The sequence below is a fragment of the Cyrtonyx montezumae genome, unplaced genomic scaffold, assembly GCF_038088225.1.
Source record: "Cyrtonyx montezumae isolate F1298 unplaced genomic scaffold, pur_monq_1.0 scaffold_36, whole genome shotgun sequence".
Taxonomy (NCBI): Eukaryota; Metazoa; Chordata; class Aves; order Galliformes; family Odontophoridae; genus Cyrtonyx; species Cyrtonyx montezumae.
Genome location: NW_027072041.1, coordinates 9,535,015 through 9,553,791, shown reverse-complemented (window position 1 = coordinate 9,553,791; position 18,777 = coordinate 9,535,015). Strand labels below are relative to the sequence as shown.

General features: G+C 38.1%; 1 protein-coding gene across 1 annotated transcript in view; it reads right to left on the bottom strand.

Moving 5' to 3' along the window:
* DAPK1 (death associated protein kinase 1) overlaps positions 1-18,777 on the bottom strand; it is a 93,719-nt gene that overhangs the window by 49,270 nt on the left and 25,672 nt on the right. The window contains exon 3 of the mRNA XM_065745669.1: positions 7,316-7,537. Within this exon, the coding sequence (XP_065601741.1) occupies positions 7,316-7,537 (222 nt within the window). The remainder of the gene's footprint in view (positions 1-7,315; positions 7,538-18,777) is intronic.

Here is an 18,777-nt window from a genome sequence, read left to right as displayed (position 1 = left end):
TGTTTCCTTTGCAGCATTAACTCTTAGCTGTTCTTGAATAAAGTCTTTCTACTTACTTTGAAATTGGAAATATCCTGTAGTTACAAACAATATGTCATTCATATATTTGCCTCAATATACTAAGAACTTATGACTCACGGGTACCACATCTTGATCCTGGAGTCCAGGATCTTACTTACTATGCCATAATGTAGAAAGCTGTAAGGGCTGAGTAAATTCATTTTCACTGCCATTCAAGCAGCAGAGCATGCACTTTTAGAAAAAGCAATATCCCCGAACTTCAAAATATTCTGTACGATCATTTTTACTAAGAGTAACACTGGTATCACTGCATCCCCAACACAGCTAGGCAGCACTGCTAACTTTCCTGAACTGCTGTAAGTAAAACAAAGCCTTGGGCCTACTTCATTTACATGAAGTGCAGTAGCAGTAAGCACAATTTCCAGCCTTTCCAGAGGAAGGCTGACAGATGTTCTTGCAGCTCACATACTTCCCTCTGGGAGGTGAAATACAACACACCTGCAGAAAAAAGGATTTCTAGATAGTGCTGTTTCAATTTGTCAGGTCTCCTCAACTAGGAAACATCACTTACAAGCAGACCTTGGAGGAAGTCATTACAGGAAGGACAGAGGGAACTTAGAACCATTTAACCTTCAAAGTCAGTGTGGCCACCTCATAATGATTCAGTCACATGCTGGGTCGATCACACTGCTTACATGATAATATTGCCTAAGTTACAATTAATTATTATCTAATGATTTCTCATGAAGTTAAAGAGAACAAAACACAAAACACTAAGCCCTTGCTTCAAGCTACTTTTTTTTTTTTTTAATCCAAAACAACATTGTAGTACTTAGTTTTTCTAAAAGAAAAGAAAAAACAAACAAACCAAAAGCTTATTACTGCATTACGTCTCCATGGCACTTCATTTCTCCAGCCCATACTGGAGATAAACATTGTTGAGAAATTCTCTCTCTGACCTTCCTGAATTCTACAAGCACAGTGATCAGGAAGCTTTGGCTTCAGAAGAGGTAGCCAGAAAAACATGGGCTCCATAACCTGAGCAGGGATTTAAACAGTCAATGTCCACTAACATGGAGACTTGAAAACCCTGATAAATCCTTCTGCACCCAAACACAGCTCTTAAGCCTTTATTCCTAAGTGCCTAAACACTCTCTGTGGATCTATCTGACAGCCTGTAATTCAGGATTTTGAAGTCAAAAGGTAGTACAGCATCTCAAGATCAGTGCTGTAGAGCATGCCTACCTGCTGCTACCTCCCAGTAACATCTGAGAAGGCAGTACAAGGCCCATCAAGAACAACTTAGTAAGTTAGAGGCTATTTAACAAAAATATCAAGGCTATTTAAGTCAAAATACAATTAAAGACACTGTGCTGACTTCAAAACCTTAGTGGAAGTCAAGCTATTAAGCAGAATAAGTTAATTACAATGAGTTATAAGAGAGATCACAGAGTTTATTGTTACTTGTTCTTATTTTGATAAGTAACTCAAGATCATAGAATCACAGAATCATAGAATTAGTCATAATCATAGTCTCAGGTTGGAGACCTTCAAGGTCACCAAGTACAAATGCAAACAAACCATACTATATGAACTCTAACAACCCACCACTAAATAACGTCCCCGAGAACCACATCCAAAAGATGCCATTAAAATTTTATATATAGATCTATCATCCACTCTTTGTTCTGTTCTGTTTCGATAGTGATTACAGAAGTGCCAAGAAGGTGGCAGCTCTGGAAAGGATTGAAAAGATTATCTAGTTCCAACTCATGCCATGAGAAGTGCTGTCAACCACTAGATCACATACTAGATCAGGCTGCCCAGGGCCCCATCCAACCTAATCCTGAACACATCTTGGGATGTGGCATCCACAACCTCTCTGAGCAGCCTGTTCTAGCACACTACCACCCTCTCTGTGAAAAACTTCCCCCTGATATCTAACCTAAATCTCTTCTCCTGTAGTTTAAAACCATTTCCCCTTGTCCTATCTCTATCTACTCATACAAAAAGTTGATATCCATCTTGTTTATAGTCTCCCTTTAAATACAGGAAGGCCATAATGAGGTCTCCTTGGAGCCTTCTCTTCTCCAGACTGAACAAGACCAGCTCCCTTGGACTTAATTTTAAAGTATACAAGAACTAACTTTTGAAAAGCACAAGCTGTTATACTTAATGTTCAGTCACTTGCAATAAAATTCCTCTCCTTCTGAGCTGATACTTTCAAACTACTCTTGTTCTTGTTTTCTGAATTTTACAAACAGATTTTCAACTTTCAGCAATACAATGCAAGAAATAAGAATCTTAAATTAAAATTCCTAATGCTCAGCATCTACTTCTATGCTCATCATAGTATTTGAAAAATCGTAGCTCTTGGGTGAAAACTCTGGTAACTGGAAAAAGGAAATGCTACTCCCATTTTTAAGAAAAAGAGAAAGGATGACTCGGGTAATGACAGGCTGGTAAGCCTCAGCCCTGTGCAGGGCAATCCTAGGTGTTTATACAGACTGGGGGAAGAACTCCTGAAGAAGAGCCCTGTGGAGAAGGACTTGAAGGTCCTCGTGGACAAGAAGTTGGACATGAGTCAGCAGTGTGTGCCTGCAGCCCAGAGGGCCAACTATACCCTGGGCTGCATTAAAAAAGGCTGTCCAGCAGGGATAGGGAGAGGATTGTCTCCCACTACTCAGCTCTTGTAAGCTTTCACTCAGAGGGTGGTGACGCACCCAAACACGCTGCCCAGAGAGGTTGTGGATGCCTCATCCCTGGAGGCACACAAGGCAAGGCTGGATGTGGCTCTGGGCAGCTTGCTTTAGTGGTTGGTGATCCTACCTGTGGCAGGGGGATTTAAACTAGATCTTTGAGGTCCTCTTCAACTCAGGTCGTTCTATGAAGACTATATGTATTTTTTTTTTTGCAAAGAGAAGTATGCATAGATAACTCTACCCATACTACTCATAGCTTTCGTGTGTAAAGTACTCCACTACTACAATCAAGCTATTTTGAAAAGCGAGGCCATCTGGATTGTTTTTTGATCATTCTAAGCAATTGCTTTATAGGATTTAGAATAAAAGCACTTATTCTTTGCAGTAGCATTTAGAAAGCACCACACACTATTTTGCAGGTCAGCAGTCTAAATGAAATCATAAAGAAGTAGAAGGAAAAACAAAACGAAGTAGTCAAATACTGTGCATCGACGGTTACCAGCAGGACAGTGAAAAGGTAACCAAGTAGGTGCCAGAAGTGCCTGAGAAAGAAAGTAAACTTACTAAGGGAGTACTCAATCCCAATGTTGAAGTCACTGAAGACGAAGACTGGTTAGACACAACCTGCTCTTGATGAAGTCATGGTGCTGACTGTCTAAGATTGCCTCCTTATCCTGCACATTCCCAGCACAGTTACGAGGAAGATCTTTTCTTATGACCTTTCCAAGCACAAATGTGGACTGCAGCTCCTAAGATGTTACTTTCTATCCTCAAAAATGGGAGCGTTGCTTCCCTTCTTCCAGTCATCAGAGACTTCATTTGACAGCCACAACTTTTCAGATATTTTGGAGAATGGCTTGGCAGATAAAGTAACTACCAGCCAGTACTAAGTCAGGGAATGAAGCAGACAAGAAGTGATACAACTGTCAGTCTGGGACTTAACATGTAGCATATTTACTTCCCTACTCTGCCAATACAATTCTTTGGGATCAGTAGCATATATCATAAGATACTTTCCAACCTACAGAACAATGGTAATGACTTCTACCACTCAGGCTAGATAAAATAATTAAAAATACAACACACTACACTATTTCTCACACCCACATCGTGACATGAGGAAAAGCTTTTCAGTGAGGGAGGGTGGTGAGGTGCTGGAAGAGGTTGTCCTGAGAGACTGTGGATGCCCCATCCCTGGAGGTTTCCAAGGCCAGGCTGGATGGGGCCCTGGGCACCCATCTTAATCTAGCAGTTGGCAACTCTGATGGCAGCAAGGGGGTTGTAACTAGATGATCTTTGAGGTCCCATCCAATACAAGCCATTCTATGATTCTATGACCATGGGATGCATGCCATTTAGCCTCACAGACTTGTACACATTTGGTCTCATGACGTGGTCTTGGAGTTGCTTTGCTCTTATAGTGAGGGGAATTTCGCTACACTAACGCCCATGCGAAGGCTCAGTGATGTAAGAAAACTGGGAAACCTGACTACCAGTAGAGTCCAAGGCAAATAACTGCTGGAGTGCCTAAGCCTTCTGCATGTCTGCTGTTGCCATTTCTTCCTTCCTTCTCATTCATCAGAGGCATCCTCAGCTTTTCTTTCCTGATCCACACATCTATAGAATTCTTGCTACTTTTCACATCTCTTGTGAAGTTCAGTTCCATGTGCACCTTTCTGACGTCTCTTTATGGAAACATTTGATTTAAAGATATAGATATTGAACATTTTAAAAATGTTTATAAATTAGTCTCTTAATACAAGGTAGTTGAGAGAAAAAAAACTCAAAATATCAGAGTGGGTGAAGCTGTTTTTTTTTTTCTTTTTTCTATTCAATACTGCAAGGGCATTGTCACTGCAATAATTAATGATGGCCTACAGATCTCTGCATATGAATTGTTAACAAATATTTTGTTGGCTGACAATATTTGCCATAAGGCAATTAAGTGAGAACTTCTATAGTTAGCTGCTCCTTACAAACAGCTGATGAATGATGCTAGAAGATGTTTAAAAGGCTGCACACAATCCTACAAATCTTCTTATGAACTAGGATATAGAAGTCAATAGTAACCAGGTACCAGACACCATCTTTAGACTTCAGTGCTAACACCTATTGACAGTTAGAAGGACGGCTGCAATTGCATCTCTTTTCTGAACCACAGATAACAGGCAGGATAGAAATCAGAGATTCTTCTCCTCATCACTGGACCTGTTATTACACTTTTTTATTAACAATAAATCAGTGTTTCTTCTGGATTTTTGCCTTGTTATGAGCTTTCTGTAACTGAAAGTGAGTTTTAGTTTCTCTCTAGTTTTAAGGTAAAAAGTGCATTACACAAAACTCTGTTTATTTATGGTGTAGTCATATAAGAATATATGTCCTAGAGGAAAAAATGCATTATTTGGAAGAAGTTAGTTTCAGAAGAAAATAAAGAAAATTCAGTACAGAAAATTGTCACTTTCCTGGATTCTGAGAATAGCAAAAGAGGCTATTAAATAAGATTTCTGCTTGATCTCTGATTTGCTTGAAATTGCTCTATTAAGAACAAAGAATGTCAGGGGAGTAGGTCGCTAGGCAAAGTGTGAGTATTAGAACAGTAGAAAAAATGGATTACATACTTAAGTATTTGAGTATATGATTAAAGTGACAATCTTTCTGCATTTTCATGGCTTTACATAATACCATAGTGATTTTGAAGACAGCAAAACTTGTCTCCACAGCAATTACAGCAATTCAGTTTATAAAGGGACTGTTAGTTTATCATCTTTTCCCCTCTGATCCACTATGTTACCTTTTGATACCACAAATAGCATGTCTTCAGATTAATATTCCTGCAACAGTTCTGAGAAGTGGGAAAAAATCTCTGACACTACATTAGGATTATTAAATTGTCAATATGATTAGCTAAATAGCTATACAAATAGTCTGCTGTGCTTCACGTTATCAATTTTATGAAATATTACTGCATCCAGCATGTGTTATCTGCTTCCAATCAATAAAAGTCAGTGGGTACACGAAGGGAGACATAGCAGCCTTGCTGCCAAAGGAGCTTTTATTCCATGTGGTAAAATAAAGAGAGGAACAGCTCCATTCCTCCTACCACTATCTGTGGCTACTGAGTTTTCTTCATGGCTCAAGTAGTGGATACTGGACTTCCATGTGGACAGACTACGGAACAGAAAGAAAGCAGTGCAGAAGAAGCAATATGATAACAGTAAGGTTACATATAATAAGAATTTGAGGGCAAAGGGAGGGTATTACTAATGCTAATTTTTTTAATGCATTCATTACACACTTTTTTTTTAAAGAGCTTTAAAAAAGAATCAGTAGTAGTAGATCTTATGACAGAAACTACGAAGTTCTTACTTTATGAAATTTGATCATTCAGTTTTTTAGAAGAATTCTCATACACGAATTCAAACTAATGCAAATGTGTAAACAAACAATCATAAAAACTAAATAAGCCAATACCCAGACAACAGCAAATATTACAATAAACAATCACATGTTGGACTTAAGCATATAAATGTCTTCAATTATTACATGAAATAATGTACATATCATAGCTAAGATGAATCTCCAGAAGGTAATTTGCTTTTTATTTCTTACCTCTCTACTGTAAATCTACATATACACAACTGAAAACATGCCATACTAAAGTATCCTTATAAGGTATGTGGAATTATCACTTATGAAATCTAGTAAACAGGAAGATATAATGTACAAGAAAAATCAGCAAAGAAAAAACAGCAAAGAACAAAGAACAGCAAAGAAAAAGAGAAGCGTTGCCCAAGATTCTCATAACAGATCAGATGCATTTACTTGTATGAAATACACACTCTGAAATGTTTAAATGGTATGAAACAAATGTGGCAATAGTACAGCCTGTGTTAGGCATCCAAACGATGTAAAGACATGCATGTCTCAGAAGCAGATACTGCCAAGCTGTGAAGGATATCCACTGGTTAACTAGAGAACTTGAAGCCTTTGAGGAACCTGAGGTCAGACTCGAAGCAATGGTGAAATGTCCCCTGCTGACATATTTACCTCCGTCCAATAGCAAATAACTGGATTAAAAAACGGGAACTAAAACAAGGATATGAAAGTTTAGTTTACATTTCAACAGGAAAAAACTGTGAGAATCCTGTTCTCAGTTATGTGGGAAAAAAAAAACCAAACCAGTGATGCTGCTTTACACCAACACAAAACATCACAAAATTTGCTAAACTAACCTCCATCCAGAATCCGTACTTCCCTCTGCTCAAATCTTGAAATCACTCATTCAGCTCTACACTGTTCTGGATTTAGAATAGTAATGATGACTAAAATAACAGGCAGAAAAAAAATCTTAAGTATACTGTAATTTTTTAACTACTGTAGCACATTTAGAGTGAAAAACAGATGTATAAAACAAGAAGCTACAACTCCAATGTAAAGAAAAAGAACTCTCAGGCTGTTATCTTTGGGGTGGTAAGAAAGACTCATTAAATCACAATTCTTAGAAACTAAGTATCTTAATTTCTTTAAAATAACAATAAAAATAAAAAAAATAATAATCTTTCATTCTTCCCCCAATCTCTAGAGTCACTTACAGTTCCAGAATAAGAATGACATCTGTTTTGTTCTCATAAACATCATGCAGGGTGATCACATTAGGGTGTCGAATCTCTTTGAGAATGCTGACTTCTCTCTCAATATCTTCCCGACCCACGCCACGTCGGCTAGATTTTGTTCTGCGTTTCTTGATGAATTTGGCTGCAAACTGCTGACCAGTGCTTTTCTCACGGCATTTTTTCACTACAGCAAACTGTCCACTGGAAAAAAAAAAAAAAAGAGAGAAAAAGATGCATACCTGGTTCAAGAAAGTTTAGAACTGGGAACAGTTTCTATTTGCCAGTATAGGGAAAAACAACTCTAAATCCAAGTTACCAACTCCATTGAAATATGTGACTGATTTTTGTGATAACTAGAGTAATACTGGAAAAAAAAAAAAAACACCCTGAAATTCTGCAGACACAGTGCATGTACACACATACCCATATTTCAGCATATGTAACTTAAAATGCTGCCTGCATAGACCATTAGATTTTTGACACATATGTGCATTGGGAATTAGTGGGAGAAGGTAAAGGCTTCTGCATTTCTCCAGTCTCTTTTATGATGAGGATAATTTTTGTTCCCCAAGACTTGAGCTTCTTCCAATCTATTAATGCTCATTTTATTCTACACTCAAAAATATTCTTATTTTATTTAGTTTTTTAAAAGATGCTCGCTTTTTTCTTTTTTCTTTTTTTTTTTTTCAGGATACTCCTTTACGCTTTATTCATCAAGAAGTACATTTATTGTATCATCATTAGAAGGACACATTTGAAGGTGAAAACAGTCCTGAGGTCATCATATTACAAACCAAAACGAACTCCAGGAAGATGCTGTGTTATTGTTCATACATAAATACACTGCTGCTAAGTGAACAGAGCAAGTGTATAAAAGAGGAAGTTTTCTAAAGTTTTTCCATTTCCAAATTTCTGAAGTAAAGCAAAGAAGTGTTGCCCCTTGAAGTAGATTTATAGCAATGGTTAAACCAAAAACAAGCTTAGTAGGCTTGGATATCTGCACAGAGTTGTAAGATACAGGCAATTGCAACTCCTGTCAGTACCTGAAAGATGAGCTAACTTGTATGGGTAGTTAACTAATTACAAGTGTCAGCAATCTGCAAGATGATGCATTACCTGCAGAAAAGGCATCACTTAAATGATGCCAAGTGGGAATCTTTCATGTGTGAACACAATCCATTACACCACTTATATCACTGAGAATCTGCTTGTGCCCAATATACTGATGGAGTGACTCAATAGTTAAGGAGTGTATGATAGACTGAAAATAGCCAATAACTGCTAAAAGCAGTATTATATTACAATTAGCCAACTTCCATGGTAGGTGGCTTAGCCTAGATGATCTTTACGTTCCCTTCCAACTCAAATTATCTAATGGTTCCACAAATCAACATGAGAGAAAATCACACTCGTGATTTATGAATTTGAAGGGCTGGATAAGCTGGAGAATGTTTCATGCTGTTGGGTTGCCACTATCTTCACACATAAACCTGACTGACAGCATCTTGAACTGGGACACTACTAGACAACACTGACGGACTTCCTTGCAGAAGGCAGAGCAGGGACATCAACCTTGGCCTTCTACAGGAAGGCTCTGGAGTAGCCAGCACTCACAGGAGAGTCTTATAACCCTGCCACAGTCAGTCAGAGAAGTATACACTGAGAAAAGCATTCAATCTAAGTTTCAAAGTTTGGTTTTACTTCAGTGTTGTGATCAGTATGTCCAACACAAGCATGCACTCAGGTACCTGCCATGCTGTGAAGAAATGCTAACACAGTGCTCTAGGCTGTTGCTTATAGAAAGGAAAAGCAGCAATTCTCTCACATAACACGTACACCTCCAGAGATACAGAGGTATTTACCATCATTGAAAAAGCAATCCACAATTCAGAGAGTTCAAAGCTCCAGAGCAATTGCAAAGTTAGGCAGCAGATACAGGCATTTCTACAATGCAGTCCAGATCAAGGGTCCGAAGGAAGTAAAAAGCTCTTTCTCAAGTTTTTGTCAACTGGCTTCCTGGCTTTAAGTCTAAACTGTGCAACAGAAGAAGCAAGATCTTTCCCCTTATGATTCATCCATAGGCTTGAATGCTATATAGGCATCTGGGGAGCTGTTCATGGGATAAAAACACTGCACACCACAGGGTGCGTACGCACAACATTACAAGACTCCACAAAGAATGACTAACAGCAGCCACCAGTAAGGGAAAGTAATTTTTGGTTTAATCATAACAGGCACAAAATTCCTGTTAACACTACCTCCTCAACTTTTCATTCCCTTTCCTGAGCTCTACTACAATGCTCAGAAGTTAAATACACCATGCAAAACAGAAAACCAGACAAATTCTAGGGACTGTCTCCTTGTCAGTTACTAGTTACCCCTCTGAAGGAGAGCTTATTAAAAACACTCCCATCTTTCCATATCATAGAGAGAAAAATACTGGAACCAGACAAAAGCCTTCTCTGGACAATAACAAAAAAAGGTTTGTTTTTTTTTTGATGTTTGAAAAGATTGACAATCTTTGCATAAGTGCGACAGCCCACAACATGATTTTAAGCTATTAGCATCTTTTTTTCCCCCACAGATTTATTATGTATATGCACTCAAAAAGTACATTAACAATGACTTTGTAGCTAAGTGATTCACAGTTCCAAGCAGCTTACAATTTACTCTGTATGTGAGCATGCATAACACCTATTCTCCTCTTCCAGCAGCATGCACCCACTGCAAAAAGGAAAAAAGCACACTAATCTCAAAACAATTAAATAGTCATTAGTCAGAATAAGGAAATATATGACCTTTTCAGTCATAAAAGTATAAAGGGTAACCACTTTCTTTTCAATGCTCTCCTCAGATGTTTTACAACAGCTACTGCTTTATCATAGTAAAAAATAAAAAAAATAATAAAATCACTACTAATAACAGGCTGCAAAGAGGCTGGGGCTGACAAGTAACACTGAAGTACGTGGGCATACAATACATTCTGGTATCCAAGAATAACTGAAAAACTGACTGGGATTAAGAGTTACGCACATAGGTTGCTCCAGAAGTAATAACTCCTAGTTATTTGTATGAAAACTACAACAGATAAAAAGAACAAAATAACACCATTTCATAGAGTAAATTCTCAGCTACCAAACACTATTTTTCAACACAATCACCACCATTAGATACCTATTTTTTACCAACAATGAACAAGCCTGCACACCACACCTGTAACAATCCACCTGGCTGTCCAGAACAAGGGGCCACTGTAACCACTGCTGAAATGCAGCACCCACTGCTTCAATGACCTGATATCCAGAATTTGGTCTTTATAGATGTTCAGCAAGTATCAGTGAATGTCAATGGATGCCATTTTTTCCTCATGGAGGAATTCAATGACCCTTGCTTCATAAACACTTCCACTTTGTCAGACTGCCCCTCTGCTGCCATCTCTCTCACAGAAACAATACATAATGGAATACTGGTGCGGCAAGGTTCAGCTGCTACTGCCATACCACCAACATCCATCTCTGACATCATGAGCCAATTTAATGAAACAGGAGGAACCACCTTTGGAGAAGCCCTTTTCTCACTGAAAAAGCATACAGTGTTGGTGTTTGAAGAATTCTGATACCTGAATTTCTGACATTTTTCCCTTAGTCCATGACATAATTCTTATTTTATTACTTCTTCACTGAAGATCATAATGCATTTTAGACTTCCTTCTAAATAGAAAACATTCTGCATGTGATTTTAAACATGCAGTGGTTGTAGATCTACAAACTAAAGAAATGATTTCTCCATGGTGTCAGTAGATCTTCAGTATCCCCCATTCCACAAAGAAACATCATGCTTATGATGCCTTTATGGCTAACAGTTCTTTAACCTGACGTTGGCGATGGGTTAACTATCACGTTACAGCATGAGGCTGAAGCACTGAAACAAAGGAGACCAGCTAAGGCAAGTAGATCTCCTCTCCTCTGAGATATGTAGTCTTTCGTTCTTCAAGCTGTAACTGACTGTTCCAAGGATATTCTGCACAGCATATACCACAGTATAGAAGTGTTATCAGATGGCCAATATACTGCTTAAAACCAAAGGACTTTGTCTACAGTTAATAAGATGTGAGGTTCCAGGAATCTTTGCCACTGCTCAAGAGTACAAGAAAGTTATCAACTAACAGGTATCTAGATTAAGTGCCAGTTACTCAACAAACAACCTTCTTATTGCTGCTGTTGTGGTGGTATTCAGGACATAACCCCACAATTAGTTGTTTGTTATTAAATGCTGTACTCGCAGATCACTTTTAAGCTGCAATCAAAGGGGCTATTTCACTCCAGAGATCTCTAAGCCCTGCTGTTTTACAGCTCCCTCTGAACTTCTGATTCAAAAGCAAAGGAGAGGTGTAAATCAAAGGGTATTTACTGGACTTTAACCTGTAGAACTGCAGCAGTGGAGCTGGTGTAAATCAGCCCTGTATAGGCTACCATATTTATATTCCTACACATTTTCCTACTCATCTTTTATTTCAGATCCAGCATTATTCATTCAGCTTCTTCAAAGACAGGAAAAAAAAACTATGTGAGTTTTTACAGTCTCTCTTGCTTTTGCAGGTTTGATATGAAGTGGCCAGGTCACAAAAATCATTGTCAATATAAGAGAGAATTACATTCAAGAAACATAAGGCCTCATAAATGAAGCATCTGACATTTTCTTCCACATGGCAGAAGCAGGTTCAACAGTGATGATGACAGCTTGATATGAGAACAAATACTCTGGCTAATAACAGTAATTTGTTTCATGATTTTGTAATTCTTACTCAACCAGCAGCTAATTGCTAGCCTGAATCCACTCTTTTCAGGACACTTGGCATGAAGCTTCCACATCCAGTGAATTTTCTGACTCGCTTTTGAACAAATACTTACCCTATTAGCCTATTAATCATTACATTTCTCTGTCATTTTTATATCATAAAGACAACGAGTGCTGTCCTTTATAACACATACAGATAAGTGCAACAATTATTGAAAGAAGTGACAAAATCCTCAATACAGCATGCACACTCCACTCTTTATTGGTCATAGATTAGTGGGATCACAAAACAGCTAATCATTAGCATGATTTATGGACAGTTTCAGCTACAGACGCAGATGTTTTAGAATCTATTTTCCTTGGAAGGAGGTTCACTATTCTAAGTGCCTTCCCTTTCAGAGGGGTGACCATAGTGATTAGGGATGGCAGACTCATCACCTGTTCTACACCCTGTGCTCCTGCCCAGACTCAGCCTGCAGTACTGTTTACCAGAATAGCTGCTTCTGTAATGAGAAAAATTCTTGTAATAAGAACCACCCAAGAGAGGTGAAAACTGAACAAAAAGGTGCTGAAGCAAGCCCCAGGGACCAGTTTTTTGTATTTATTGCCACAGATGTGCAAGTGTAGGGGAATTACTCATGCAACTTACTGCAATGGACGATACTAATGGTAGCTGAGAAAGTGAATAAAGAAGGAACATCGTACTAATGACAGCAATAAGATGTCTTGGTATATTTCTAATACTTAATGCTTTTTTTGCAAATAGTATTTTAAAAACTTGATATTCATTACACAGCTCTGACACTGTGATGTATTAAGATTCAAATATTACTGGTTTTACTATTCAACTGCTCTCCTTTTTAGAATCATTTTTATCCAGTGCAAAGACACTCAAATAATACTATTACACTGCAAGTCAACCACACAGCTACTTGCTTACCCTCAAGAACAGCAGCTAGTACACTATGAACATCCTCACACCTCCTCTCTTTTCTGAACCCTTCTTGATCTCTACTTCAGAAGTTTTCAAAAGTGGAAGAGCAAATACCCTCTCCCCAATTTTGCTGTCCTGTTCCTGGAAAGCTGACACATTACTTCTGCTGAAGTACTAATCCACAAATCCAAAACACAGCTGGCAGTTTCTCTTAGAGGACTGCAGCAGGGAAGGCCAGCAGAGCAGGTGATTGGTTTCTAACTGCCCCATCTTCACTCTGAAGAACTGAAGGTAATGTGAAAAAATGAGAGGTCTCCCTTGAAGGGATCATTGAATCTACTCATGTTGCTTCAGTGAAAGGACACTAAAGTAGCACTAAACAGGTACCTCAGATAAAGCAAGTGTCTTGGTAGTAGATATCTTTTATTAGAAACAGCTTCCTTCTTTTGCATGTATATAAGTAAAACCATTACAGCATTTGAAGCATACGAAATCATCTCCACTGGATTTAAATCTAGGGATGTTGCACATTGTATTTTCATGTGGTGAGTTACTTCTTCCAGTTTCTTCAGTGCTGGATTGTATCTGCTGCTAAAAATATCCACAGTAATTGCACTTCTGTGGATTCTCACTACTGTGACTAAAATAATTACCTACCCATATCTCTCTCTGTAATTTGAGAACTTTTGTGATGTGAAGACACACTCAATTTTGAAAATCCTGTGTTTTGTACCGTGCCAAATACTTTTCCAGTATGCTGTTCCCTGTGCAAAAAGTGTCTGTACTGAGAAGATGGCAAGTTTTAAAAACGTTATATTGTGGACCTGTGAAAAAGGTTTACTGCTTCACAACAGAATGAAATGAAAACATTTTAAGTGTACACATTCTTTAAATTTACACATTTTAAGTATATTCTAGCAGAAATTTATAGATGACCCTAACATTAGACTGCATTAGAGTTCTTTGTTGTTTTCCACCCTTCTAGTTTTGTTAGGCTGTTAACAGACTTCTCTAGATGTCTACAATACTTAAAGAAAAGCAATTTTTCAGTCCTCACACTGTTTTCTTAGAAACCTGAACAGCCTCTAGTCCTAAGGAAGGATGTAACAACATAACACCATGATATAGCATTTCAGTATCCACAACAGAGAAGACAGATGGCACATTTCTTACTGTTTCCTGTACTTTACTTATGCCCTTTGTTTAACCTGACTAGTGTATGAAAAAAATTAGAGAAAAAAATTACGAGATCTTGGACTAAAATAAAAAAAAAGGAAACAAGAGGACTCATTTTTGATCCACGTACATGTATACACAAGTAGTCAGTTTTAATGAAAGACTTAAGCTACTAAGTGCCTTCATGACACCAGATTATCATAGTATTAGAGTACTTCATGGGCCTCATTTAAAAATGCAAATGACAAAGTGTGTGTCTGGTACTGCCAAGATTAACTATAAGAAGTGTTAACCATGCACAACTTCTGGTAAGACCACATCTCACCCAACAGGGCTTTCCAGAATAGTAGCTATTGTTAAGTACAAGTTAATTAATCAGATGGCTCTCAATGGAGGCAAATCAGTATTGTTTGAATTGGGAAGGACCTTCAAAGGTCATCTCGTCCAACTCATGGCAACGAACTGGGACCTTACTGAATAAGGCTTTACTGAGGTTCAGATTGATGACATCAGTGAGTTCTCCCTTGTCTATGATGCAGTTATGCCACCTCAGAAGGTCTGTAGGCTGGACAGGAAGGACCTGTCATTAGTAAACCCATGCTGGTTTTCTCACATCACCTCCCACTCTTCCACGTGCCTCAGAATAGTGTCCAGGAGGATCTGTTCCTCGAAGCTCCCCAGCACAGAGGTGAGACTGACAGGTCAGCAGTTCCTTCGATCATCCTTTCCACCCTTCTTAAAAACTGCGTGACATTGCTTTTTTTCCTGTCAACAGGGACTTCACCTGACTGCCATAAAGAAAAAGCTAAATTTGAAGTATTTACAATATATTTTTCAAATATTTTTTACCCATGTGTTGAAAGGAAAAATAATACACCTTCCCCCGGCTCAACAACATCACATAAAAGAAAGAAGCTGATCTGCTTAGGATTTTCTCCTTCTAGTCACAGAACAACAATACAATTTTACCAACAAAGCTAATAAAAAACAAGTTAAAACTTGTTTAGGCATGCATGCACACACCTGTGCATACAATTACTGCAGCAAAAGCACTTATTAACCAATATAGGCCATCAGGCAGAGAGGGAAAAGTAAATTCTAAGTATTGATAGTTTGACAGTAAACTTCAATTGTAGATGAACAGTGAATTGCTCACATCTCAAAATAAGGAGTAAAAGATAAAGATGCAGTCCTGTGATGACTAGTCGATTTTGTGGAGTGGAACAGAGGACAACCACTAAAAAAAAAAATGCTCAGCTTGTTCCCTCCTGTTCACATCCAGAACATGTAAACACTTTCATTTATTCTTTACATACATGTAAATGCCAGAATCTCACTACATTACAACAAGAGTGTTGCAGAAACAAGGCAAAAAATAAAACATGACTGTATGACATGCTGTTGATAGTTTATTGTACACATACTACACTACATTGTGGAATGAATATCTAGATATTCAGAATACACCCTCTTGGTATGCAGTAACTGTGTTACTGTTCTTGGATGGGTTTAACTAGAAACGTGGAATTTGAAAATAAATATATCAAAAAGTCAAAAAGCCTGTAATACTGCTTCCTGCTGACATCTTTCTCTGATGGCAGATGCAGAACCCATGCCAAGCATAGCTGCTACTAACTAAATTAGAGCACAGTTCTTTCTGTCATCCGACAACAGAGCCCCAGCATTTTCTTCCTGTATGCAAGGCTCTGTTTCCAGTCAGAGTTTTAAACTGGACTGCAGTTTGCAGAATGTGCTTTGTCTGAATAACATCAGATCTCCCTGTGAAGTTGCAAATAACTCTTGCTCAGAGCTATTGCTGAGGATCAGCATGTGACTTTGTATGGGTCAGTGGAAGGAACTGTAAAACTCAAAGTTGTAGATACTTTATTGTGCAATTCAGTGTGGAAGCAGTTATGAAAACACCTGAAAGAACAGCAGCACGTGTACTGCTTGGAATACAGACTATTTATATTTTCTTTATGCAGACCACCCCCCTGATATATGATTAGATGTGAGTGAACTACACTTTATTAAAGAAATGTTTACATATTTATATTTATCTATTTAATACTGTATAACAAATAAAGTGTTCAAGAACATCATCCAAAATATAGGCAGATATTATAAGTAAATCTTAAATCAGGAATTCAAAGAGTAAATTTATTACTTAAGGAATACATCTGGATACTTCCTGTACTGAAAACAAATAAGATTACTGAAAGATGTCACCGGTCTTTGTTAAAACAACAACAACAGAACAGTAGAGGAAATACAGGACAGCAAAGAAAGCTCTGACAAACCAAATACTGCATATATACAATAGATTGTTCAATAAATATGATCTAAACTGTCACACAAAGCCTTACTCAAGGTCTAAAAGGTCATTTCATCACAGTTTGAAAATAAATAAATACTGAAATTTACCTAGGACTCAAAAATAAGTTAGCAATCAAACACAAACTGGCAGATGACACCTCAGTAGTATAAGAGAGATTTCAGTAAGCTCTTCAAAAGTTGCCTGCTCAGAAGAAAACACTTTGCAAGATGCATCTTGAAACTTCTACACAGTCCTTAGCCGCTTTCGGAGTTTAAGCTGCAAGTCCTGCCTCTTGTGTGATCCTACTCCTAGTCTTAAATTCAGCTGAACATTTTGACAAGATTCCTATACACTTATTTCCATCAATTTAGGTAACTGTAAAAATGAAGTTAATTTCTGTTTTCCCAGACAGACTTAAAATTGACCAAGCAGCAGGCTAAGACAAAGGCTTGCAATACATGTAAAATACCATTTGTTGACCCTTCGCTCCTGCTGAACAAAGATTTCTGAACAAGAGGCACAGTTGCAAAAGCTTTCTGTTCATCACCAGTATTCACCACCTTCACTTTCTGACTGGTCCCACTGCTGTGCCCCCATAACACAACTGAAAGGCTTTCTCCTCAGTCTTCTGAGAGCTGTCAGCCCACTGTACTTATTTTCCTCACCAAGTCTGCAGAATTCTTGAATTAAGAGATCTCTACCTCCCTCTCCAGCCTCAAGTCCACTTCTCTGATTCCTGTCTGATCTAAGCAGATAATAAAGCTATAGCATCAAAACCTTGAAAACGTGAGAAGTTCCTCCCCATACTTTCTGGCCCTCTCTCCTCTCCTTCTCCCTGTGCTGACAAGCACATCCAATACCAGCAGGACAGCCAGGCACTAATGTCCCCTCCCCATTCACAGCTAAAGCCATGAATTGGAACTCTCTCCCTTGTAGGAGAGAGATCTTCACAACTGTTCTCTTGCTGTGCACATGGTGTTGTGTTCTCAGCACCACCTGGATTCCTTCCAACCTATCTTGTCTGTTCAATAAAATGGCAGGGCACATCAGAGAAACATTCTTTAACAAATACTAGACAAAAACAAACAATCTTGCATTATTTCTAGATTAAATGAAGTGCTGTCTGGTCCAGAGTTTCCCATTTCCTTCACTCCAGAATTGCACCCCAAATGTGACCTTCATACTCATCCAGTACATTAAACTTGTTACATAGAGAGAAACTTGCTTACCTGTTACACTGGGAAGAACAATGAGTCTGAACCTATTACCTTCTCAACTACAGACTTAAACAGATGGATTCATAGCACGTGTAGTTAAAACACACAATTTAAACAAATTATTTACTGTAACCTAAATAAAAGAATTGAGAGTAAATTGCAAATAAAGGACTTAAAGGGTTCTACATACCTCATTAAAAAAATTAATTCTTACTTTCTGAAGTGATTTCCTCTCTTATTTGATAGCATAATAACTCCAGTAACAAGTGTCTTAAAAGATAAATGAAAAATAAAAATATCTATGCACAACATCTAAATTTAACATATCATCTTGATGGCAGATGGCACATCATGTGGTTGCCCATCAATCTGCAGCACTGGCAAAAAGATTAATCTACAAATCCTGCTGTTTAACCAGAACCAATAGGGATAGTATCTGCCCTTTTTTTCCCCCTCACTTGCTGTGTTCTCCCCACATACCTATCTCACATATACACAAAAAATTTTGTTCATTAGGCAATAGTATTTCAGCAGGAAGTTCTCGGATGTTTACTCTACTCCACCCGCTTTTGTGCCCAAGGCCAGTCAATTTTTAAATGCATCCCATTTAAAGCACAACCATTTGAAGTTCCTATACTTGCCAAAATGCTTTCACTTCCAGGAATTCTGCCACATATGAAGTTTCACATCTTTTTTTTTTTTAATTCCAAATGACTACTCTTCCAAGAATGTAAACATAGTTTCTCTTTCTTAAAAAAGTAAAAGTAACATGGAAACCTCTTCCATTTTTTTCCTATTCTCATTATAAGAATTAGGATCAACAGTCTCCCCACAACAGAACTAAATGGAACATCCTATCCTAGAACACAGGACATTTATTTTCCTTGGGCTTACTCCATACAAGCCCTAACTTACAACACCTGTACCACTCTGTAAAAGTTTGTGCAAAGACAGAAAGGGGTCAGGCACATTCACACTTTCTCCAGTCTAAGTACATGAA